This window comes from Rhynchophorus ferrugineus, unplaced genomic scaffold (assembly GCF_030347505.1).
Source record: "Rhynchophorus ferrugineus isolate W39M unplaced genomic scaffold, kcgeb_rfMv2 rfM8, whole genome shotgun sequence".
Taxonomy (NCBI): Eukaryota; Metazoa; Arthropoda; class Insecta; order Coleoptera; family Curculionidae; genus Rhynchophorus; species Rhynchophorus ferrugineus.
The window spans coordinates 1,722,216-1,749,080 of record NW_027472587.1 but is presented as its reverse complement, the minus strand read 5'-3'; the positions used below and the strand labels follow the sequence as shown (position 1 = coordinate 1,749,080).

The 26,865-nt window shown below is 31.8% G+C and overlaps 2 protein-coding genes across 2 annotated transcripts in view; both read right to left on the bottom strand.

The window, feature by feature from the left end:
• The window catches only part of LOC143201058 (uncharacterized), a 30,333-nt gene extending 12,244 nt beyond the window's left edge, over positions 1-18,089 (bottom strand). The window contains exons 1-6 of the mRNA XM_076411906.1: positions 17,881-18,089; positions 17,690-17,828; positions 7,009-7,308; positions 6,733-6,877; positions 3,049-3,212; positions 2,706-2,994 (exon numbers count right to left, since the gene is read on the bottom strand). Of these exons, the coding sequence (XP_076268021.1) occupies positions 2,706-2,994; positions 3,049-3,212; positions 6,733-6,877; positions 7,009-7,308; positions 17,690-17,828; positions 17,881-18,068 (1,225 nt within the window). The 5' untranslated portion in view covers positions 18,069-18,089. The remainder of the gene's footprint in view (positions 1-2,705; positions 2,995-3,048; positions 3,213-6,732; positions 6,878-7,008; positions 7,309-17,689; positions 17,829-17,880) is intronic.
• A 1,819-nt stretch (positions 18,090-19,908) lies between these two features.
• Positions 19,909-26,522, bottom strand: LOC143201462 (senecionine N-oxygenase). The gene is made up of 6 exons (XM_076412559.1): positions 26,106-26,522; positions 25,819-25,957; positions 23,264-23,563; positions 20,724-20,868; positions 20,499-20,662; positions 19,909-20,441 (listed from the first exon to the last, which is right to left on the bottom strand). Exons 1-6 carry the CDS (start codon positions 26,291-26,293, stop codon positions 20,148-20,150), a joined length of 1,230 nt encoding a protein of 409 aa, XP_076268674.1. The 5' UTR covers positions 26,294-26,522; the 3' UTR covers positions 19,909-20,147.
• Between the last annotated feature and the right edge of the window lie 343 nt (positions 26,523-26,865).

Here is a 26,865-nt window from a genome sequence, read left to right as displayed (position 1 = left end):
CCTCAGTTTCGGTGATCCCCTTTTCATTCGACGAAAATTTCTTCCCAGCGAGTGTTCTTTTGAGATCTGAGAATAGGAAATAGTCGCTGGGGGCCAGATCTGGAGAATACGGTGGATGAGGAAGCAACTCGAAGCCTAATTCATGGATTTTTGCCATCGTTTTCACTGACTTGTGACACGGTGCATTATCTTGGTGAAACAGAACTTTCTTTTTCTTCAAATGCGGCTGTTTTTCGACGATTTCGTCCTTCAAGCTGTCCAATAACGCTATGTAATAGTCGCTGTTGATGGTCCTTCCTTTTTCAAGGTAGTCAATGAAAATTATTCCATGCGCATCCCAAAATACAGACGCCATAATCTTGTCAGCCGACTGTTGCGTTCTCCCACTTTGCACAGAGCTTTCTTATACCCAAATATTCGTGAATGATATGATGTACAAGTTCAGTTGATATCTTTAGAGTGTCTGCTATTTCATTCAACTTCAATTTATGGTCATTCAAAATCATTTTGTGGATTTTTTTAATGTTTTTGTCGGTAAAATCCTCTTTTGGGCGTCCACTGCGTTCACCGTCTTCGGTTCTCATTTCACCAGGTCTAAACTTAGCATACCAATCCTTGATGGTTGATTTTCCTGATGCAGTGTCCGGAATCTCGGTATCAAGCCAAGTTTTTCCTTCAACTGTGTTTTTTCCCTTCAAAAGGCAATATTTTATCAACACGCGAAATTCCTCTTAATCCATTTTTTCACAATAACAAAAGTTGCTTAACTCAAAAGGCTATAATTCATAAACTAAAGATTTGATAGCTGTCAAATTTATACACGCATCTTTTGAGAGTTAGGGCTAACTGAAAAATGGATTTAGTTCTAGTAGCGGCATCTATCTGTCAGGCCGGGGACTTTTCAATTGACCTGTTAATGGGTCTGGGATTAACTCTGTGTCGTTTTTCTTCAATACATGGCGTTAACTGTAAATAATTGAACTTTGTGTTTGTTTCTTCTGTTCAAAAAATATTACTTTGGCTTAATATTTCTGATCATTGATTTGCTAAAATTTGAAATCAAAGACGTCGTCGTTTTTTAAACTATAATTCAAGTGTTTTCATGATTCTTTTATCTAGTTTACTCAACAGGTTGCTATGAATATCTAAGATTGCTCTTTTACCGCCTTCAAAATAGTTCATAAACTGACTTGTGATTAGGAAATAACATTATAACAAAGAATCTCAGTTGCATACAACTTGCAGTCTTGCTTATTAAAAAGTTCAAATTAAATTTAATTTTAGGTACTCGCATATACTCTCGTTATTTTTGTTGGTGCAATATATTAGTAGGTAAAAATAATGAATAATAAATTATTTACAACGGTTAATTAAGGTAGTATTTGGGCCAAAGATAAGAAACTAAATTTAAAGGAATCATCTTTGTTTATCTTGTCTGTTCAGATTATATAGGCATAATATTTGCGACGCAAAGTCTATCAAGATTTTAATAGTGCCAAATTATATTGCCCTTTGAAATCATGTTTATTTAATCAATAAATTTCCCATCATTTTCTACAACGTTTTCAACTGTTCTGATAATCTCTTTGAACTGGGTTTTTGTCCAATAAGTCTTACGACTAATTTTCGAATATTTTTGGTCCTTCAGAGATGCTACAGTTCTTTTACATTGGCATAAAAGTCACCACTTTTAAATCATCCAATCGAAACCTAAACTTACAATTGAGATATGGGGAGCAGCTTAACCATGAGTGTCTGAAAGTCGTTGAGAGGTTTTCGCGCCGTATTTCTCCAAATCACACAATAGAAGTAATGAATGTCAAAAAAACAATTGAGCGTTCCATGATTAGTTCCTGTACACCGAACATTACTCAATCGCTGACCAAAATACATGCAAGCACCTAATAATAATATTTGGGTTGAATTCCTTTGAAAGATGGAATATCAATATTTATTGATGCCGTTTTTTGATTATTTTCTGCAGCTCGGTTAAAGACCTTTATTAAGATTGGACTTTATTCTGTAAATTTTTGTGTTTTAAATTGAACGAATGCTCTTTGACTTCTGCGATGACATAACTCTGTTAGTTTTATCAACAGATGGAGGTAATTTGTCTTTGTTGTTTCTGTTTTTTTAAATTTTAGCATAGTTTATCAGAATATAATACCGTAGCTACATTTTTAAATTATACTGGTAGGTAAAAATAATGAGTAATAAATTATTTACAACGGTTAATTAAGGTAGTAATTGGGCCAAAGATAAGAAACTAAATTTAACGGAATCATCTTTGTTTATCTTGTTTGTTCAGAATATATAGGTATAATATTTGCGACACAAAGTCTATCAACATTTTAATAGTGCCAAATTATATTGCCCTTTGAAATCATGTTTATTCAAATATTTTTAAAGGGTTTATTTATTTAATGAATTATTTTGCTAAGTATCCAGATCAATATATTGCGGCTTAAAGTTTCTTAACCAAGAACCAATCTAATATATTATATACACATGTAAAACAATATAAGTTAATTAATATTAAATGTATTAATTCGACTTGATTTTTGAACATTTGTTGCCCAGCAGATCCAGAATTTTGCCCTCCAGAGTCTTTTAACTCCTTCTGGATCCGCTACTGAGTGCGTAGTTATTTGGGTTTTTTTAAATCCACTACATTTCCTACATTAACAATATCGATTGAAATTAACTAGCTATAATCTCAAATTCTTCATCGTTTATCACTTTAAACGCCCATCTGTGCTCTCTGTATGTCAATATATGCGTAAAAATCCTTCCGAATACCCTTGGTACCCCTTTAACATTAGCAATTGTAGACAGTGTTTCGCAAAATTCATTTTGCTTAGTACCAATCATGTGGAACTGTTTCAATGGTAGATCTTTCTCCACGTGTTCCTTCATGTTGTGGTTGAGATCATCGTACATATCTTCTTTAGACACTTGTATTTTCTTCGTTAGAAAAGCGAAAAAGAATCTCACCTGTAAGAAATATATTTAAATTGGATTTTGTATAATTAAATGATCTCACTATACCTCCAACGAATATAAAGGAAAAGGACAAAGTACTGATGCTATGTTGATGATGGCCATTGTGGGATGCTCGATATTGATTATGTGTTTATATAAAGGCTTGACACAACCATCTTCAACAGATATATTACATTCTTTACTCAAAAATGGGTAAGAAGGTCTATAACCTAAAAAATGTTTCAATACTCAATTTTAATACAGTATTGGATAGATTTATTTTCAAGCTTACTGACACAATAAATATACATTTCAGTATTACTGTTCATAAGTAAAGTATGAAGGTAAATTGGAAAGTTCTGGATCTGATACTGAAAGACCACGACTTTAAGTTAAAAAATGAATATAAACTATATAAACTCTCTTGGCTTCGACATACCTGCTCCACATACCTCAAATTACAGTCTGAAGAGCTGTGAAAGTATTCATTAACGATTTTCTCAATTTTTTCATTGGATGTGAAACCTTTCTTAGAATCAGATTCAAGTTTGAGAACAAATGAAAATCTGAGGTTGCTAAACGTGGACTTCAAGTTTTTTACGTTACATTCCGTACAAAATTCATCAAATTTATTTAAATTAATTTATTGAAATTTTTGTTGAAAAAAAGTTATATAACTTGCATATATTTAAAATATTTCTGTACATTGCCATAAAGTATTATTGATAGATATGATTTAGAATACTTTGCGCACTGTGAGTCTTGGGTGTGTTGCTATAATTCAGAACTGAAATATGAAACGGAGATGTGAAGTGGAAGCGATATCTCAAATCCGAAATGTCTCAGATTATTTTGGGGTGCTACGTTCCTTTAGTCTCCATTGTTAAACTAGGGTTGTCATGAAAAATAAATCTAATAATAAAAGTTACAGAAACAGTTTCACCAAAAAGGAGTTGGTGTGTACCTGGAGCAGTATTAAAATGAATAGGATACAATATATATCAAGCTAATTTTGAAATAGAGTTACAAATAACCTGGTAATATGTAGTATTTGTTAAATAATTGATAATGGAGAAGAGGTCTAGTACCAACCGCAGCCGCCATTTTATTGTTACTGAAATATTTAACTCTCCAACACTCCATATCTAACTTTTTCGAAATTAATTTCAACGCTTCTCTAACTATTAATGCTTTTTTTGTTGAATAATTTGTTTTTGGTCAATTTGATATGAAGATTTTGCTTGATTGAGGTGTATAGTAAAATACTTTTAATTTATATTGATCATTCTCCCATATTGACCAAACACTGGTTGGAAACCTCGACGTGACTTTTTTTGGTATAGTTATAACCAAAATCACTTCTTTTTGATATAATTTATTAGCAACTTCATTTTTTCAACATAATAGTCAGTAATATCTGATATTCCTGGAGTCCTTATAACAAGATTATTAAGTCAGTGTTCAACTTAACCATATTCTTTCTATAGAAAATTTTCCATATTTAATCAACTTATTTCGCACTTAAACAGAATCAGCTAAATACTTGATGATAGGTTAAATTAGAAGCATCATGTAAGACAAAAAGCAGAGCAGATTAGATTCAACATGATAAAGCCAATTTGGACTTATGAGATGCAAATATGGGGTTATAATAAAACATCAAACTAATAAGTAATCCAAAACTGTAAAAATAAAGTTCTACCATTAATTACTAATGCTTATCGCTAAGTAACCAGCGAAGAATTGCATGATGACTTCCAAATCAAATGGCTTTACGAAGTTCTCCAAGATTTCCTCTTAAAACATGAACTAAGTGTATTAAATCATAGTAACGTGGAATACAATGCAATACAGCTACTGGACAAAGTGCAGGAAAGCAGAAGATTGAATCGAACCAAACCAGACGAACTTGTATAGTGTATAAGTGTTACTTTTAACTTTAGCTTAAGTAGCGTTACTTAATTTTAATTTAGGAAATACACTCCGAAATGTCTCAGATTGTTTTGGGGTGCTACGTTCCCTTAGTTTCCATTTTAGATTTGTTACTATATAATAACTCATTTTTAAGTACCTGCCATATACATATTAGTATCCCTAGTAAATGTTAAACTAGGGATGTCATGAAAAATAAATCTAATAATAAAATCTACAGAAAGAGTTTCACAAAAAAGGAGTTGGTATGTACCTGGAGCAGTATTAAAATGAATAGGGTACAATATATATCAAGTTAATTTTGAAATAGAGTTGAGAAATAACTTGGTTCCCTTAGTTTCCATTTTAGATTTGTTACTATATAATAACTCATTTTTAAGTACCTGTCATATACACATTAGTATCCCTAGTAAATGTTAAACTAGGAATGTCATGAAAAATAAATCTAATAATAAAAGCTACAGAAATAGTTTCACAAAAAAGGAGTTGTGTACCTGGACCAGTATTAAAATGAATAGGGTACAATATATATCAAGTTAATTTTGAAATAGAGTTACAAATAACTTGGTAATCATGTAGTATTTGTTAAATAATTGATAATGGAGAAGAGGTCTAGTACCAGTCGCAGCCGCCATTTTATTGTTACTGAAATATTTAACTGTCCAACACTCCATAAATCTCCAATCTAACTATTTCGAAGTTAATTTCAAGGCTTCTCTGACTATTAATGCTTTTTTTGTTGAAGAATTTGTTTTCGGTCAATTTGAAATGAAGATTTTGCTTGATTCAGGTGTATAGTAAAATACTTTTAATTTAAATTGCCCATTCACAAGTACTAGTTGGAAACCTCGACGTGACTTTTTTTGGTATGGTTGTAGCCAAAATCATTTTTTTTTTATATAATTTATTAGAAACTTCATCTTTTCAACATATCAGTCAGTAATATCTGATATTCCTGGAGTCCTTATAACTAGCCTATTAAGTCAGTGTTCAACTTAACCATATTCTTTCTATAGAAAATTTTCCATATTTAATCAACTTATATCGCACTTAAACAGAATCAGATAAATACTTGATGATAGTTTAAATTAGAAGCATCATGTAAGACAAAAAGCAGAGCAGATCAGATTCAAAATGGTAAAGCCAATTTGGACTTATGGGATGCAAATATGGGATTATAATAAAACACCAAACTAATAAGTAATCCTAAACTGTAAAAATAAAGTTCTACGATTAATTACCAATGCTTATCCCTAAGTAACCAGCGAAGAATTGCATGATGACTTCGAAATCAAATGGATTTACGAAGTTCTCCAAGATTTCCTCTTAAAACATGAACTAAGTGTATTAAATCATAGTAACGTGGAATACAGTGCAATACAGCTACTGGACAACACGCAGGAAAGCAGAAGATTGAATCGAACCAAACCTCACGAACTTGTATAGTGTATAATTGTTACTTTTAACTTTAGCTTAAGTAGCGTTACTTAATTTTAATTTGGGAAATACATACCGATATATTAACCACGTACTCGTTTTGCTTGCGTATTGATGCAAGTACAACATAACACTAGTAATAAAAATAATTTGCAAATTGTACTAAGCATAGCTAATGTGAAATGTAGTTAATACATATATAGAATCAAATTATTATTTAAAATATTTGATCAAAACATGGAATTATTTCTGTTAAAAATAATAGTTGTGATATGCTTTTCTAAAATCGTTTTGGTGAGGTTTTTGAGTGATGTGTTATGTATAACTGAAATGCCAACTTATAAAATACAAATTTAGCTAATTAATTAAAAATCGTTTTACCTGTACAATAAATAATGTCGTCTATTTCTTCTTCTGTTCCATCCTCAAACACTACAGTGTGTGATTTTATACGATTGGCTTTAGGTTTTAGTATTACTTCTGCTGGGGCATTGGTATCTTTTTGCTCATCAACGCTGAGGTAGACCTTAAAATATTTTTACTATACCGTGTTGTCGCCATGTTGACAGTAAAGTAATTTCGTATTTGTATTTTCGCCCCAAAAATTATTATATCGAATACCGAAAATACTTTCTTGTCAAATCTTGTTTTATTTACTTTTTCAGCGACACTGTTAACGAATTTTGAAATATCTAGACCTGAGGGACCGGCTCCAATAACCAATACTTTTTTATTAACATAGCTCTCTGGCTTTCTGTACGAGCGACTGTGAATGCTTCTTCCTCGAAAATCATCCATACCTGGTATGCATGGATAAAACGGATTGCCAGATTGTCCACAGGACACTATAATTCCATCGTAGACGTCTTCGCTAATATATTTTGTTTTTATATCTATGACTTGAACTCTCCATTTTTGCTCTGGTAGTGGATCTACTTTCATTACTTGATGAAAAAACTAAAAGAAAATATAAATTCAAGATAGTAAAGATGATATTAATATTTAAATTGAATTAAAAATCTTGATTCATTTACTCTATTTCCGTTTTCCTTATATTTTATATTCCACGTGTTATCAACTACAGTTTTTTTTATTAATCTCCTAGAACGTCAATAATCTGCCCGTGGGCAATAAGTTTTATTATATGATTTCAGTTATATAATATAACTATCCTGACATGTAGTAGATCACTTTAGTAAGTGATCAACTGTACAACTTATAATCTAAATCTTATTCTAGATACTATTCTAACTAATTTTAAAGTATATCCTAACTTATTCTAAAGACCATTCTAATTTATTCTAGAGATTATTAAATCTTACTCTATGTGTCTATTAATCAGTTCGCATGGTAGTTTGCGTTTGAGCCTACGCACTTCACTGTCATCGCGCACATTTAACTGTTTGGCGGGTGCATTGGGATGCACTAATAGTCTTTCACAGTCCTTCGCACTAAGACTCCAAACCACACTCCTTATAGGTTCTTTGGAGATATCGCGCTGAATCAGTTGGTTGGATACGTAATATGGGGCATGGACGATGACTCGCAACATTTGATTCTGGAACCTCTGGAGGATATCTATGTTAGATTTGCTAGTAGTACCCCACAGTTCAATACCATAGGTCCAAATGGGCCTAAGTATTGACTTATCCAGCAAATCCTTTTTATCTAATAATAATTTAGATTTACGCCCTACCAGTACATTTGGTTTAGTTTAAGCCCAAGCTGTTTTTGTTTTATATTACTATATGTTTTCCCATGTCAAACGTCGATCGAAATGCATTCCCAGATAACGCAGATTAACGTTGTCTATTTGCGGAAGTTCATGATTATTCAATTTTACTGAGGGACATGTTCTTCTACAAAGGGTGAATGTCATATAGGTAGATTTTGTCTCATTTGCTTTGATACGCCACGTTTTCAACCACAATTCGACTTTGTTAAGATGAAGTTGCAGGTTCTTTGTGGCTGATATTGGATCCTCGTGTGATGATAAAGCCGCTGTATCGTCAGCAAATGTTGCAACAGTAGTGTTTCTTGAGGTCGGTAGGTCAGCTGTATACAATTGCTACAACAATGGACCAAGAACACTGCCGTGCGGAACACCCGAATATATTGGGTGTAGGTCAGTGTATTCGTCACTTTGTTTGACAATAAAATGTCGGTCTGTGAGGTAACTACAATATATCTGGATTATCCTATTAGCTGCAATCTCAACTGTATTCTTGAATTTTACTTGTAATTTGAGTGTAGTTGTAATTGATAAAACTAGACAATGAACAGTCAACTCTGTCACAGTAATAACTAGGCTGGGTAATGTCTAAACGGATGTCATCTGATATGGTAGTGGATTAAATCCAGATATACCATAGTAAAAGGGGGACTTTAAAACAGAACCAACAAACAAACGAATATGCATTATTATATTGTAAAAATGATCATTAACCCAGATATGCCTACTGTTCGTTTTAACAAACATCGTACAAATTTCTACATTCCACCGTATTCCATATTGAAATATACTGACTGACTGGTGGTGTCACTTGAAGCTACTTCTAAAAACAATCCTATAGTACTTGCATTTTTTGCATACCAGTTTTCAGGTGAATTTTTTGAATCAATGATTTGAAGAAATTGTTTTATTTTTGTGGTATCCAATTAACCTAAAGCTTGTAGGTAAGTTTTTTTTAACCTTATTATTTAAAAATGTATTGTAGAGCATTAGATAGGGTTAAAATATATTGAAGTTGTTTTTTTATAAGTATAGTATGGAAATTTATTTTCTCGCGTTTTCTACTGGAGGCTAATGTTTACTGTACGTTTAAACGTACTGCAGACTTAGTTACTTATAAAATACAAAACTATTTTAGGTACTTGTATTTTGGAATTATTATTCAATTATATTATTTTATTTTGTTGTAGTGGTTTAACCCTCACTGAGCCGTTGACACAGCTAGAAGAAAACATCTATGACGGCAGTAGTAATGAAAATGACATTATTCTATCTTTAACGAACGCGAAAACCTCACCGACGAAGATTCGGAAGATGAGCGAGACGTTGCCATTGGTAATTTATCTGCCTCACAGTAATTAGCGGAAGCAGAAATTGTAAAATCATAAAACGAATAAAACCAACAATATAATGAAAGAGATGGTGAACAATGGGAAGAGGAAGATTACTGGCTACTACGGCAACATAATACACCTAAGCAAAAAAAAATTCGTACCAGTGACTAAAAAAAGATACCGAAACATAAACACCGAAAATATTTCTTTACCAACATGGACACCACTTTTTTCTGTAACAAACGAAAGTTCACCAACGGAACTGGTCGTGAAATGTTTTGATGTTGCTAGAAGAAACAGAAACGCTGATATAAGTACTGAGGAAATGTTTTTTTTTTTGGTGTTTTACTAGTAAGTGGATATTGCACAGTGAGTAGAATGTGAAGAAGAATGTACTGGGAAATTTCTGATGACACAAATAAATAGTCTAGTTTCTTTTCAACGTTATAAGCAGAGATCGATTTGATGATATTATGACCAATACCCACTGTTGTGACAATAATTCCTTGGATAAAATATTATCTTTGCTAAAGTTAGACCTTTATTTGATAAGATAAATATAAATTGTTTAGAAAAAGCTCCTCATATAGAACACCAAAGTATTAATGAAGCCGTGGTCCCCTACTTTGGCAAATATCCGGGTAAATAATTCATAAAAGGGAAACCTGTTCGCTCTATAGTCTGGTTTGAATCATATCAGGGAGCAAAATGTACCATATTTCAATTTTTTTAAAACATATTATTATGCTACTAATTATATTTTTATAATATAATTTTTTTATAAAAATAAATACTGTATCATTTCTGTTTTTTAAACATTATTTAATATTCTCAAATGCCTACTGTACGTTTAAAAGAACATCCATTTTTGCTATAAAAATCTTTTTTTTTTAATTTTCCTTAGTGTAATGTAAAAATTATGTGATTTGCTCCAGTATGTCAGTCAACTTTGGGTTAAAAAGGAGAATGTTAGATTGTCGAGCCTGAAATAAATCATGTGTCCACTTCATGAAAACGTAAGCTGCATGCCAAAAGTTTTGATTGCTCTTTTAACAAACCCTTAATCTGGAATAAGATCATCACTCAACTCAGTGTGGTTGCAAGTGTTTGGAATATCTTGCATCAACCAACTAACCAAGTCTAACACGAAGACTTGCTGGTCTCTTCTACTATGCAGTTTTGATTTCATTTGGTAAAATATTTTAATATAGAATGGAACACTATTACTATTCAGACGGAATATTCTAGTATTTTAACAGTATTTAACAGTTTCTCTTTTCTTCATTGACGTGTTGTATTTTATATCTTGTACGCACCCATCAAATAATAGGTAGAATTAACGTTTGAACAAAACAATCCAAATCCCATCTTTATATTATAATCCCATCTTTATAATATGATAATACTGGCCTAAATAATCTGATATAACAGTTGTAGATTACGTCAAAATTGTTGTTATTTAACTCTCAATTCAGAGATTTTATTTTTGAGAGATATAACATACACTCACAATAAACAGTAGAAATTGACTAATAAAAATACTTTTTGATTAATTGATTTAAATTATTCTTGCCAATTATTCTCGCATTGCTGTATTGTGTATTGAAGAATGATGCAATTTTACTTGAAAATTTAATTAATGAAATTATTCTTTTAATCAGTCTGGCGTAATTAGTGTTTTTGCAATATCTATTTTAGGTGAGAAATATGGAAAAAAGATAAAGACTATATGAATAAATAAATGATGTAATGAAAATATGCAGCGATTAAAATGAAACTAACTACATATTTTGCATAGATGGAATACGCAGGATAAATAGAAGAAAGTATGGATAATTAACAGTAAACTAATTATGTTCGTTGTCAAATATCAATTTCAAAATTATTTTATTCATATATTCTCTGTTTTAATATACAAACATGTATTAAAATGTTACTATTTTGAAAATAACCTTACTTATGATATTTTGTTATAATATTCAATGGTGTAGAAATTTAAACTTATGGATATTTTGTTGATTATTGAAACTTAATAGAAATTAGACTTAAGAAAAAGTCATTTAAAAAACATTGCTGAGTGTTAGCTCTTGAGGCAGTTATTTTAATCTTTTTTAATATACAGACATTAGTTATTTTAATTAATGTTATATCTCAAATATATTTCTGATCTGATATTGAAAATACTGTGAAAAAAGTATTTGTAGCATATCATATTAAAATTATTCCCTTTACTCTATCTTGAGAGAAATCTGATTAATAAAATGGTTGAAATTCTGGGCCATCAATAGTTTTATAAATTATCATAAATATTGTCCAAAATAATTGAAATTTTAAGAAAAGAAGCAGCAGCATTAGCAGTCATAAATAAAGAAACTTTCAAAAAATATAAGGTTGTAAACTTGAAGCTTGTAGGGACGCGGTAGTTCATATTTCAACTATTATTTTCCACATTGGGGCTGTATTTATTGACGAAAACTAGCACGTTAAAACTAACGTTTCGCATCAACGATGATTTTATCTTCAAGACGGAAGGTCTGATATTAAAGGCCGCGAGGATGGTGTATCAGATAGGGTTGGCCATATAGCTCTTATATATGTTGAGATAAGTTTTGGTGTTCATCTCTATCGGTTTTATTGAAAATTTGGTCTGCTTTTGATTATAGTATTTGGTGGTTTTTGTTAGTTTTTATTGGTTCTTTTACCTATAGCCTAATCTTTTGTTTAATAGGTGTATAGGAAATAATTAAAAAAATGTTTAGATGTCGAATATAGTCTTTAGAGTCTAAGGGACTTTTCTTAAACCACCACCAGGAACCAAAAGGGGGGAGCATTAGAGCACATCATACAATTGATTGAATATTAAGTCATAAGCTGTTATTCTCTAAGTTCCATAGCAAACCTGACTTCTTATATGGACAATTTAATAATCGTCACCTTGACACGATAACTGAATGAAAGCCGCTAAACTCAATGCTGGATATGGACTGACTAAAAATAATAAATAATAAAAAATATTGTGAAAGTTAACGATTAGACGCGTTATGAGCTTTCCCGACGCTTCAAGACAAGAGTCGAAAAAATAAGTAATCATTCAAATTCAAATCAAAGTAATTAATGAGTAATGAAAGAGCGTAATCAAGTGGGAGCACAGTTTGTGCCTCTTGTAGTAACAAAAAGATTCTCGTCATCAGTAGGTTACAAGCGATCCTATCACTTGTAGCGGCATAGTTCGGTCTCAACCTTCGTAGAGGCAATACGTGTTTTTCCCTTCTCGAAAACAACTCTCTAGAAATATAACCAAAAATACATCTGTATTTTACTACTGTCAACTTTTAATGAACGCTCTCAAAATGTTCCCAGGTATGCGTTATGAATACGTGAATATAGTATGAATACGTGCCGCGTAACAAACAACGTTCCACGTTCGCCCTTATAATACTGACAGTAAAATCAAGAACTCGCGTAAAATTACATACAAATATCAACTGGATCCAACTGCACTTGTAAAGGAAAACAATGAGTTGAAAGCAACTAATCAGCAGTTAAACGAAAAACTGTTACAATTAAGTCATTACTTAAGCTCATTAGCTTGCAGCTCTGCGATTGCTTATACAAGGCCCGTCACAAAATATCGAGGAGACACCAATAAAATGTAGAGAATTTCACCGATGCGGACGAACTAGTACAAGAGGCAGGCGAACAATCCGTCTAGACAGAGGTGAAGAATAAAAGGAGGAAGAAGTCCGAGATGACGTCCTTCCCCGCTGGTAAGTAACCGCTTAAGGTGGCAATATTAGTAATATATTCTGAACACAAACAAAAGGACTATCCACTAACCGAGTACTGTTCAAACTCTGTCAAATAACGATGTTAAAGTTACTTGCACAAACGAAATCGATTATAAGTTATAAAGAAACGTCTGAATCAAATGAAACAAACTAAAGAGACGATGGCTAATCCATTTAGTAAACTAGAGTACCACACATATCAATTAAAAAGTGATAAGTAGTACATGTTAAATATATGACTTGTCTCGATACAAGAGCCACTATAGAAAGGAGGAAGAAAAGTTAGTAGAGGGCGCTGGGACTTGTATCGAGTGGGTATAAATTATGAGGGATCAAAATAAAGTTTCTCTTTTGTTCCAAGGCCATAAGTGGTGTATTAATTCCGTCCCGTCCCGAATCGTCAGTGATTCGTAATAGGTTATGGGCCCAGAATTCTCGGTGTAAATGAGAAGTAGTAGGGTGACGACGGAGAGTGCAGGGGAATGGAGATTAGGAAAAAAGTGTTTGGTTCGGTATAGTATATATATAGTTATATATACACGAAGTAAAGAGGAAGTAACAAGATGGCTGTATGCAACAGACGGGAATTAATTTCGGAGCACTAGAGCACTCAAAGATCAATGACCATCAGAAGGAATACCAGAAAACAAGAAAAATGTGATCTTGAGTTATAAGTAGGATGGAAGAAAACATTGTGGTGCAGTGGTTAAGAGTTTGGAAGGTCAACCACGTGTATATTATACAAGGATCAGTGAAGCACTAGTAAAATAGTAACGTGGGATCCAACTTAATTATCGGTAGGATAGAAGAAAACATTGTAGTCAATGTAGTAAATAGTGGTGCAGTGGTTAAGAGTTTAGAAAATCAACCACGTGTATAATTTACAATGGTCAGGGAAACACTAGTAAACGAGTAACATGGGGTCCAACATAATTATCACTAGGATAAAGAAAACATTGTAATCAATGTACCAATTAGTAATGGAGAAGAGTTTAGATAATCAACCATGTGTAAGTTGTAAATACCAGAGAAGTATTGAAAACTAGGAACATGAGGTCCAACCTAATTATCGGTAGGATAAAGAAACATTGTAATCAATGTAGCAATTAGGAATGTAGACGAGTTTAGAAAGTCAACCATGTGTAAGTTGCAAGGACCAGAGAAGTATTGGAAACTAGAAAAAGGGGTTGAACAGAATTACAGGTAGAATGAAAACCTATCGAACCCAATGAAGAAGAATTTTTAATTTATAAGGATGGAGAACAAAGTTACTTTGAGTTTAGTTACAAAATATTAGAATTTTGATATAAATATCAATACAATTGGGACTTAATAAGAAGGATAAATCTTGTTCTATGAGCATAGAAGCTAAAGCAACCAGGAGCCCCTTTCACTTTAAGGAGACAAGAACAAGTGCAATCGAAGAGTTAAGTTATTCAGATATTTATAAGCTAATAAACCCAATATCTAAAGATGGAAGAAGATATTTATAAATGGAAAAATAGATCTAGATATTTATATCAGGAAATCGGGGTATTTAATTTTGAAACGAGAAACTATAAATCAAGTTGAGCATTGTATGGATTGAGAAATTCACCTAAAGGTTGGAACACGAAATGAGATAATGTTCATCTCGTTATATTCATTGATGGCTCATTATGAAAAGCACAGTAAGAATAAATAGTGAATTTAATGGAAAGTCCTTATGAAGAAGAATAGTTTATTGGAATGGAAAGACAGAAGATAGTAGAGATTAAAGATTCATCAAAAACATATAATTTGACTGCTTGAGGAATTCTAGGGTACTAGAATATATAGAAGATTAAAAGGCATGTAAGTTTCGTTAGTTACAAAATCACATCTAAACAGACCAATTTGGTAAGCCAATGGAAGTAAACTTAAATATGGATAATAGTGAAGAAATAATTAAAGATATACTGTTTAGAAAATATATAGGGAGACCAATATAAGGTGAGCAGATAAAATTCCAAAGAAGAATCTGTGAGTAGACCGATGGAGATAAGTTTGCAAGAGAAAGGAAATTAGACGACCATGAGATATATGTCGCCTACTGTCTGCTTATTTCAACAGAAAAGACACCAACAGCTGAAGCGTTATCCGAAGACATAGAAGAAAGCCCTAAGCAAAAATATTTAAGATATGATAAAGACGAACAGCACTTAGACAGTTCTGAGTTATAGTAAAAAGATTCTGATTTCGAGTTGGAAATGGAGTGATAATGATTTTGATAGTAATGGAAATAACAAACATATTAGGATTTGATAATGATGAATCTGGTCTAGATGGCAAGAAAAATAAAACAAAAGGAACTGTGAAGAATGTTAAAAGAAAAAACAAAAGTGAACACCCATTAATAATTGATTTGGAATATAGAGATAAAGAACAGAAGAAAGCTCATAAAGCCGAATAATGTTAGTGAATGATTTGAGTTGAAAGTAATAAGTCAAAGTGATAAAGTTAGAAAATTGGAGAGAACAAAATTGAGTACAATATTAGAAGTAGAATATGGAGATAGTAGTGACCAATTAGTTATGATACCAGAAGACCATGTACTAATGTAAGGCGGAAATGGACTTGAAGGAGCAAGTTATGAAGACTGGTATGGTAATCAACTAGGAAGTTTTAAGGGATTCATGCCATTTGATAAAAACAACCTGGAGGCATGGAAGAAATTTATTCGAAAAGAAATACGTGTGTATGTTTGGCAGCTCAAGAGCAAACTATATAATCGATAGTAAACTGGACAGTGTTTTGGCGACTATTTCTATGATTGTTCAAAGAGAGAATTGTTTTTAAGTAGAAAACTGACTGTTACGTTTGTTTATCACATAATTGTGTAGATTCATCTGATTAAATTATTAATTAAAGTTAGAATTCTCCCAATGTAGAAATAGAATAGTTTTAAGTTCGAAAATTTGTATGTACAATGTAATAGTTTTGTTCTGGCAATTTAAAAGTACTTTTATAATCTTTGTTTACAGTCTTAATTAGGTTAAGTTATATAGTACATTTAAATTGAAGGGGAGTGTTAAATATATAACTTGTCTCGATACAAGAACCAGTATAGAAAGGAGGAAGGAAAGTTAGTAGAGGGCGCTGGGACTTGTATCGAGTAGGTATAAATTACGAGGGATCAAAATAAAGTTTCTCTTTTGTTCCAAGGCCATAAGTGGTGTATTAATTCCGTCCAGTCCCGAATCGTCAGTGATTCGTAACAGTACAGAGTAGTCATTAGGGGACTACCGTCAACAACAAGTCAGGATGATATTAAATGCGAACTAGATGCTCATGGAATGAATAAACTCAAATGTTATTCAAAAACTGTTTTACGTCGATTTGTTACAAAATAAAAATTACAAAACCCTCTATGACATAAAATACCTAATAGATTGCAAAACAAAAGTAGTAACGTACAAACTGTCAATAGCTTCGGCATACTAAAAATTTTTGCAGTAGGGAACCTAGATGTGTGAAGTGTGCTGTTAAACATCACACTAATTAATGCAGAAATCAACGCAATAGCGTAGCAACATGTGCATTAAGCAATGATAAAGAATACCCTGCTAGCTATAAAGGATGTGTAGTATATCAGGAGAAAATAAAAGAACTTCAGCAAAATAAAATTACAGGTGTACAAAGGTTAAAACAACTCAACAAAGCTCAAAACTTTGCAAAGCCCTCTGCCATTGAAAACAAAACACTTTGAAGAAACAGCAATTCCAAGTGCAAAAAATACGACAAAAAATCTAATGATAAAACGGTACCAACGAGCAAACCGTCGACATGATGAAATTGTTTAGTAAATTTCAGACTGAAATGCGACAAAATTTCAGTCAGTTAGCAAACAGGGTAGAGAAATTATAAAAGTTCCAAAACAAATTAAAGAACAACAAAAATGAGTAATTCGTTCCCAAGAATGATAACATGGAACGCAAATGGGCTAAATCAGCGAGCGCAGGAACTAGAACTATTTCTGAGAAGAAATAATATAGATATAGCTCTCATATCGGAGACTCATTTTTCTAAAAGAATTATATTAATAGACGGGGTTATGATACTTACTGGACAGAATAGATCTAATAATAAAACAAAATATACAGGAGAGATAAAACACGGGAGGATAAAACCAGATAAAAAGACAAGATATCCAGATATTCCAGACAAAAAGAAAAGCTTTTTGTGACATTTTGCGACTGACGATCATAAGTCACGGGTCACAATCACGGGTCTACTACGACAATACCGAACATAGGAAATCTTCAAAGGCGTATAATTCATGACCATAAAGTTTTGTTGTGCATATGATGGGTTCAGCAAGATATAGTGTACTACGAGACGTTAAACTATTATTCCAGATGTCTACATGTAAAAAACTTGATATCCCAAATACTTGTGTAGGAGTTAGACGTTTCTCCATATTGATTATTGTGTTTTTAATTTATTCTTTGTTAAATTATTCTTACTTTTATATGTGGTAGTAAATGAAAGTGTTTAGCGAATGCTTGAATGTATTGAAGTACTTCTGGCTGTTGAATGTAATAGTTATCAGATGGTTTGTACGGGAAATCTTCAAATTCCATTAGTTCTTTTGGTAAATTTGTACTGGAAATGTTATTATGAGTTAAGTTATAAAAAATAATTTGTTTTATTATACCTTAATCCTTGATACATCGGCGTATGAACAATCGCTCCATCATCGTCTACATCCGTGTTATCCGTATAGTACCAAATCCCGCCGATATTCCCTGTTTGTTCGAAAGCAATGCAATCAAAACCTTCCTCCAAACAATGTCTAAGCGATGCTAGACCCGCCGGACCAGCTCCTATAATCGCTACCTTCATTTTGACACGAAAGCAATCAAATCTCAGAAAGAACTGACGGCGATTTTCGATAAATTAGTTCTTTTTAACACGTAGTGATATTATCTAATCTATTTAGAGTATTTTATTGTTGAATAAAATCTGTTTTGTCTGCGTTATTTGAAGAAAGTATCGTAAGTATCGTAAGTATCGTTTTGTCGTAGATGTACATAGTTTACATGTACATATATGTACATAGTATACATATAAAACCAAACCAGACGAGTATATTTCTTTATATACAACATTTATAACTTCTAAGTTAACTAGCGTATTAAGTTGATAAAGAGAAATACTGTATACGTTTGGTCACTTATTACAATTTTTTAGAAGTTAGAGTGGGTATAGTAAGCTATCCTGATCCTTAATATATATATATATATATATATATATATATATATATATATATATATATATATATATATATATATATATATTCTGACACGAGAAAAATAGAAATAGGTCTGCTACAGAGAAGTGTATTGGGACCAGTCTTTTACCTGTTGTACACTCGGGACTTACCTACATCCAATGAGCTAGCCAGCTCTTAGTCATTAGAGATAACAACACTGAATAAATCGAAAAATTACAAACAGCTATTGTCGATATATAATACTGGACAGAATATTTTCATCGACAAAAGTATTAAGCACAAGCCATTATACATAAATCAGCAAGTTGTCTCGTACGGAAATACATCTAAATATCTTAACATGACTGTTGATGTTAAACTCAGGTGGAAGCCACATATTAAGAAAAAATGTGAAGAACTTAGACTGAAATACAAAAATGTATTGGTTATTAGGTAGTTTTTCAGCCTTGTGTGTAGCTTTTGCGCTACCAACAAGTATTGAAACCTGTGCGGACTTATGGTGTTTAACTCTGGTGATGTATCAGTCAAATCAATGTATAAAGATTCCAATATAAGGTACAGCGAAATATTGTCGATACTCCTAACGGCAATCTGAATCTGAAATTATCAGAACATCAATTTTGAGGTTCTCCAGCTCCAAGATAATGATGGCTTAGTTAAAAGATTAAAGAGAGTAAAACTATTTGATCTAGTTCAGCGAACCTAGTAACAGTAACAACATTGACACATATGTTAACACCAAAGTGTCTATCATAGAATAAATACTTTATAATTTTAAAATCGTAACGAATTAGGATAAAAACAAATAGATTATTTACATTAATTTACTAAATTGCTGTAATAAAAAAATTCAACTTCATTTATATAAAACAAATTATACAACTAAACCTTCCTCACGAATTATTCTGTACAGTGGTGAAAACCGTATGAAAAACCGTTCAATAGTTTTTAACCTTTTTTGAACCTTTCGATTTTATTTCATAATAATGAAGTGCAGTGATAAAGTATAGTCTCGATAACTATCAAATAAACATTATTTTCCTTCGCTATTTTGTCATTTTTTTTACACTACGCTTCCTGTAGAAATATCCGGGGTTTTGGATTTTTTTGTTTATGCTAGTCAGTCAGTATATAGCAAAATTGAGACGTGATGTACATCATATCTATAACTGTGAAATACAGGACTACCGTAAATAACAAATATTTCCGTAATTTCTGCATGTTAGAACGAACTTAAATCTAAGATCACGTTTCCGCGACCTTATCTCACTAGATTATGCATTATTTTAGTCAGTTTTTCATGTATAGGCTCAATATAGTAATTAAATTATTAAATAAAGTAGAATACAGAAAAATATTAAAAAATCAATTCGCTTAAAATATGAATATACCTTCAATTCTACTAATGTTATTGACAAGGATGTAGAAGGTGAAATAATGCTGCATTAATTAGTATTATTTCTATTATCACCATAATAATTGCTTTTTCTTCTCTCATAAAAACTAATGTATATAATATATAAATATATGTACTGTGAATAAATAAATACTAATCCTAATTTGTGACATAATACTCCATTCCTCACACGCAAGGAACTATTAGATTCTGTGCTCTATCACAGTGTAATATCACCATCAAAAATTAGTAAAAACTGTGCGTGTCTTCAAATCCCTAGTGACTTGTGATGTTAAACGACTTCTTGGAATTCTTCGTCATTTATTATCTTGTAACGTTTGTCGACAGTACGATTATTCGCCAAATGCTCGTAGAGATTGTGAATAACTGGCCTGGCTCGAGGAATTTTGACGGTGTCGGCCAGATCGTCGAAATAGATACGGTGCAGACTATGTCCTATCTTGTGGACATGGTGGGCAGGCATCGCTTGAGCTTTCCTCTTGGCTACGTCGTTCATAATGTCGGCCATCATTTGTTCCTTGGTAAGGCGTCTGATATTTTTAATAAACTCGAGAAAGAATCTTACCTTAAATATATATTCGATTATATTTATTGTCTTAAATCAAGAATCGTTAATGAATACCTGAATATCAAACGTGGGGAATGGACAAACTTTGAATGTAACCCCTATGAATCCCATGCTAGGATGTTCCACATTTACTATGTGTTTATATACATACTGAACCCAATTGTTTTCGATTTTTATTCCACAACGTTCTGTGAGGAAGGGGTATGAATATACGTACCCTGAAAATTTGAGATATTAAAGACAATTACCCTGAAATCATCAAGATATGGTGTTACTTACCTGTACAATATATAATGGAGTCTATGGCTTCTTCTGTGCCATTTTCAAATATTGCAGAATGGGCAGTTAACGATTTAACTAACGGTTTGTGTATCACGTAATCTTCTGTTTTAAAGAAGAATGTTGATCCATAACTGATGTAAACCTAAAATAAATATTAAGATTGTAACATAGGGGATCTAAGATTTTCTTAATATTTAAAAAATCCCGCTGCTTCTGAGGTACTACAATATTTTTTCAACCGACTTTGTGGACCGATTTTAAAAATTATTTTTTTAGTCGAAAGAGTGCAGTTCCGAGGTGGTCCCAATGGAACCATGTCAGAATCTGTTGACATGGAGTGATCTGAAGTGACAGAAAGTCGGAAGACGTTCAATGTAAAAGTGATTCAGTTTGATTTTTAAGCGCTAGCCATAGCATATAAGACCTCGTAGAAATGTTTTGGACAATTGCTTCTATGGTGTAATTGTTATAGCTTTTAGCTCCCAAACGGAGATCGCGGGTTCGATTCCCAGCGGGAACAATATATTTTTGTTGGTCCAGTTTAGTAAGAACATTTGTTAAATTACCTAGGCTAGGTAGCAGACCCCAGGGCCTGAAGCGCTTCTTATTTTCAATCACTGTTTCTTTATTCCTATTTTTTCTCATATCTTTGCTGCACTTTTACTTGTCCTACCCTACTATTGTAATATACCTATTGTAATATACCTATTGTAATATACCTATTGTAATATACCTATTGTAATATTAAATAAAATAGCTGCGTAATTTATTGAGTAAATATCTAAAACTAAAAGAGAAAAATAAAATATTTTTAACAAATAAATCGAACCGACTTCAAAAAATAAATAAGGAACTCACTAAAAATTAAAAAATAATCAAACTTAGATTTTTAACACAAAAAAAAACGTTTTAAAACAAAATATGTATATAATAATCGTTGTAATAACTAAATAAAAATAAACAAAAACCCTATTTTACCTATCTACTACACGTATATTTTCTTCTACTATATACACACAATTTACCTTAATACCCACCTAAAATCATTTTTCTAGTTACAATATTATTTTAACTACTACTAACTGATCACTTTGAAGTCGGCGTCGAGCCCAATCAATATCAAAATAATAATATAAATTTGTGACATATACACAAAATTAAATTGTTGGTAGTTGTTAAAATAATATATGTAAATAGATAAATACCTAAACCTATTTAGGTATTAAGCTAAATTGTGTTTATATAGTAGAATAAAAAATACGTGTACGATTATTATGTACGTTTTTTTGTGTGTTAAAAATTTAAGTTTGATTATTTTTTAATATTTAGTGAGTTTCTTATTTATTTTTTGAAGTCGGTTCAATTTTTTTGTTAAAAATAATTTATTGACAAACGTTATAGGAATTATTTCAATTCAATTAGATAATTATATGTGTTGCTATGAGTTGCTATATGCAATTTGAGCGTTGACAATACTAAGTGTTGTTAGGCTCCATCTGACGTTTCCAATTTGAAACGTTTTGTGATTTGAGCACAACTTGTGTTGTTTGCAGTCACTTGAAAATATTGTCTCAGTGAAAAAATGGAGTTAACTCGTGAATAGTTTGAATAATATTTGGTTGGTTTGGAAGATTGCTTCAAGTGCATGCAAATACGTATTGATTACAATGGAGAATACTTCGAAAAATATAACTATAAACTTCAGTATAATAGCAGTTCGTGAACATTTTCTAATGGAACTTCGTGTATTTGTCTTACTTTGTAATATTTTTAAGGTTAAATCAGAAATCTAAGGGCTATTGAAGAATTAAAAGAAAACATATTTAATGAGATGCAAAACAGTTCACTAACCATTTGGGCAGTCATGGAATTTTTCCATTCCAAGTTATAGAAGTGTTACAAAGTTTTTGATTTACGTAAATACTAAATGTTTGGTTGTTCACACTTATATTTTAATAAATAAAAAATATATAAAATGAAAAATAAGAAAATCTTCTCTTAGGCATTACAATAAAAATAGCAGATTTATTTATTAAAATTGCGTGATGAATTTTGACAGATTTTCAGCATATTTTGTACATCAAATTCAACACTGCTGAAGAAACTTTATTATAACCATTACTTTCTGAGGTGTAAATAATATATTTTTTATGGGCTTCAATGATGTCGAATTATGAGTCAATAAAACATCGATAGATGCAAGGTTTACTTTTCTTGGTGGTTTTGGTTAAAGTCTGTGAACAAATTATTTGAGAATTCGAAAGATCTGGTCATTAGGGGATGGTTTTCCTTTTGACTATCACTTATTCTAATTAATATTATATGATCTTGTCAAACAATAATTTCATTGGATAATTTCTGTTGACGTGTTGAGAATCGAAATCAATTGCGGTCAGAAGGATGAACGGTGTTATTCAAATATATTTCACAATTCTTAAAATATTAACAGATTATTTATCCAATTCTAGAGCGATCAATGGGACTTATATAATTCAAAAAAATAGTAACAGTAAAAAGGAAACGTGTCAGTTACTCACCTTCTCTGCTACTTTACCAACTATCCTCGAAATATCGATACCGGAAGGCCCAGCTCCAATAACCAAAACTTTCTTCCCCTTGTAACCATCGGGTTTCCTGTAATGGTGGCTGTGTATAATTTTTCCGGTAAATTTTTCAGAGCCCTCTATTTTCGGGATCTTGGGTACCGAATAGTTTCCAACGCATACCATCACGGCATCAAAAGTATGCTCGGTGACGGCTTTTGTCTTTAGATTCTTTTCCTTGATTTTCCATTTGTTGTCAGGCAAAGGGTCTACTTCCATCACTTGGGTTAAAAACTACAATAAAAATAGGAAGAAGTTGGTTAAAATATTGTTTGAATATTATTGACCTTTATAGAAAATAGAAATGTTACTCTACCTGAAAATACAACAGAAACTTTAATACATTTCTTTTACCATATTCTCTATAACTTAGAGAAGGTTAGGTGTGAAATTTCATTCAATATTTTATTATAATCATACATTGTAATAATACAAGAGATATAGGGAATGTATATAAAGTATCATATATAATACAATATATATCAAGCTAACCTTGTCACTTTCATAAAATCACCCTTTCAGTTATATATATTAAGGTATTCTATTATATTAATTACGAAGTGTCAATGTAAGCAACTGTTAAACATCCTAATTAAATTGTTAAATCTGATGGTTTTCATATATCTCTACATAAAATAACAGTTTTGCATCAGTATTTTTGATCTATTTGGTATATAAAGACGTCCGAGACGAAGAATCATTAAACACTCAAATTCGTATTAGATATTTTTTGATTTGAAGAAATATGCAGCCGAAGTCCATCAAACACATTTAGAAAGTTATGGTCATATTCCAATTGTCGGTTTTGGTATCAACGATTAAAACAGGTGAATTTGATAACAATGACAAATAACAACCTTGAGGGTTGAAACAGATGGAAAATAATTAATTGCAAGATTTATTGTACGAAAACTCAGCTCAAACTCTCAATGAATTTTCAGACAGCTTTGAAGATGATGAATTAACTGGTTCCAAATGATGGGAAATATTCAAAAAGAGAGACTACAGGGCTACTACAAGAATGGACCGAAAATGACATTTCGAATATACGAAAAGTGGATTTACTACGATAATCCCAAGCGACAAAAGTCGTGGGTTATCTCAGGAGAGTCAACCACATCAACGCCGAAGCGGAATATACATGATTACAAAGTCTTGCTGGGCATATGGTGGGTTTAGTAAGGTGTAGTGTGTTACGAGCTTCTAAAACCGAGTGAAATTTTTACTGCAGATGTTTACCGACGCCAGTTGAACAAATTGGATGAGGTGTTGTTGCAAAAAAGACCAGAGATAGCGAGTAACAAGTGACTTTTGTTTTTTTTTAATCAACATAGAATTTTTTCTACGTTTCATGAAAAATTAAACTTCAATTCAACAATTCGTCTGGAAAATAATAACGTACTAAAATAATTATAAAATCAGATTATAATTTGCCATGTCATCTATGGTATGTTATCATCAATGACCACTTAAATACCAACAATTTTTTTTAAGTACAGGTATTGTGTATTAAGTGTAGTTAATATTTATTAATATGTTTAAAATTCCTGTAAATCTTAGTATACGTATATTTAATAAAATATAGTAACACTTTTATAGTAGCAGCGTGAAGTAATTTTTAACGATTTACATAGAACAATTTGGGCTATGTTACTAGAACACTTAACTATGGCATTAAAGTTAATTGAGCAAGAACGCTTTGGTTTACCAAATTGCTTACTCAAAGATGAGGTAATTGAAGGTTAAACCAAACTGGAGGTTACTGTCGTTAAACAACGAACCAAATCATTGGTTCTGTAAGCATAAATACACATAATAAGCATAAAGAGAATGACCGTGACATGGTTGTTGCAGCGTATTTACCAAATGTTACTGTTTATGAATATAACTTGATTTGCTTGATATATAAACTGTACGAATAAGTTTTGAGAGATTTAGAAAAAATTATGTAACTATATAGTATTCAATAGCCAACTTTGACAATTTTGATTAACTTTGTGCCATAAAAATACAATTTAAAAAAAGCTGTTTTTTATTTAGTTTGAAAAATAAGTCGTTGCTGGACCCTGATTGCTCATTATATCATATGGGGAACAACCATTATGATAAGAATATCCGCAATTGGACCAATTCTCACGCTCAACTTAAGAGGTTCAAAATCCGATTTCAAATTGTCTCAAAGCACTATAAGTATGATGCAAAAATAAAGAAATTTGATTCGAGGGCTGCTGCTCCAAAAACACAACCAGAACATTTTTTACATTGATTATTGATGGGGATGAATGATCAATGGGATGATGTATTTATCGACATTGTTCCTTAAAAATTTCACAATCACTATTAGTTCATAGTCGTTAATTACTGTTTCATAAAAAATTAATGAGATTAATCAGAAAAATAAACCTTAATTGTTGTGAGGAATCATAATATTTTTTTACATCATTAAGAACCAAAATAAATACAGGATATAGTAATACAAAGAACCATACCTTGATATGTGGATATAGATTAAAATGGTTAGCAAATTTCTTCATGTAGTCCAGAACTTCTGGTTGAGCGATGAATGATTTTCCACGTTCCTCATAAGGAAAATCGTCATATTCCATTAGCTCCTTGGGTAAATTGGTTCTGAAATGATAAGTGTGTCAAGTACAATGAAACGTATCTCAGACTCGAACAGTCTAATGTAAATATTTGATTTAAAAAAATGTTAATTGTCCCGAATGACTCGGCATTTATTAGCTTTCATAATAATAACTAAATTGTGTAAACTTACTTCAGTCCTTGATACATGGAGGAATGAACTGGCAATCCGTTTTCGTCAACATTGACTAAATCCGTGTAGTTCCAGGTACCACCGATGTTCCCCGTCTGCTCGAAGGCCGTACAGTCGTGGCCTTGCTTCAGGCCGTGTCTCAGAGAGGCCAAACCAGCGGCCCCTGCACCGATGATGGCGATTTTCATGTTAGCCGACCTACCGAAACAAACTGATCTAGTGAGCCCGTCGATGAGGAAACAATTGGCAAAACGAGACTGACAAACGTAATTATATAGGGTTAATTCATTATTACTTATCTCTTTCGAACTAATACGTAACTGATAATGTGCGATTGATAAGGGAACCACTTTGGTTTGTCTGGAGACGTTTTGGTACCGGAGGTATTGTACAAATATACACTGTAGCGCAATAAATGTTTGTTTAAAATGTATTAACATTTTCATATTTAGGTATTGTTAGTTTGTTGTTAATGGTTAGTGGTAAACTAGATAATTTTTTTTTTGAATAAAGAATTAAGAAAATGCGAAAATCACAGTCGTACTGAGTTTAAATAGTAACAAGGCAACGAAACAAGAAAGCAAACTATGACTATGACAAATTTATTCTAAAATTCATACACTCGGTGTTCAATAAGTTTGTAGAGCACTATATATTTATTAAATATATAATTGTTTAATTTAGGTGTTTACTCGAAGTACTCGTAACATTTCTTCTTTCGTAGGAATATAATCAAAATTTTATGATTAAATTAAACGCT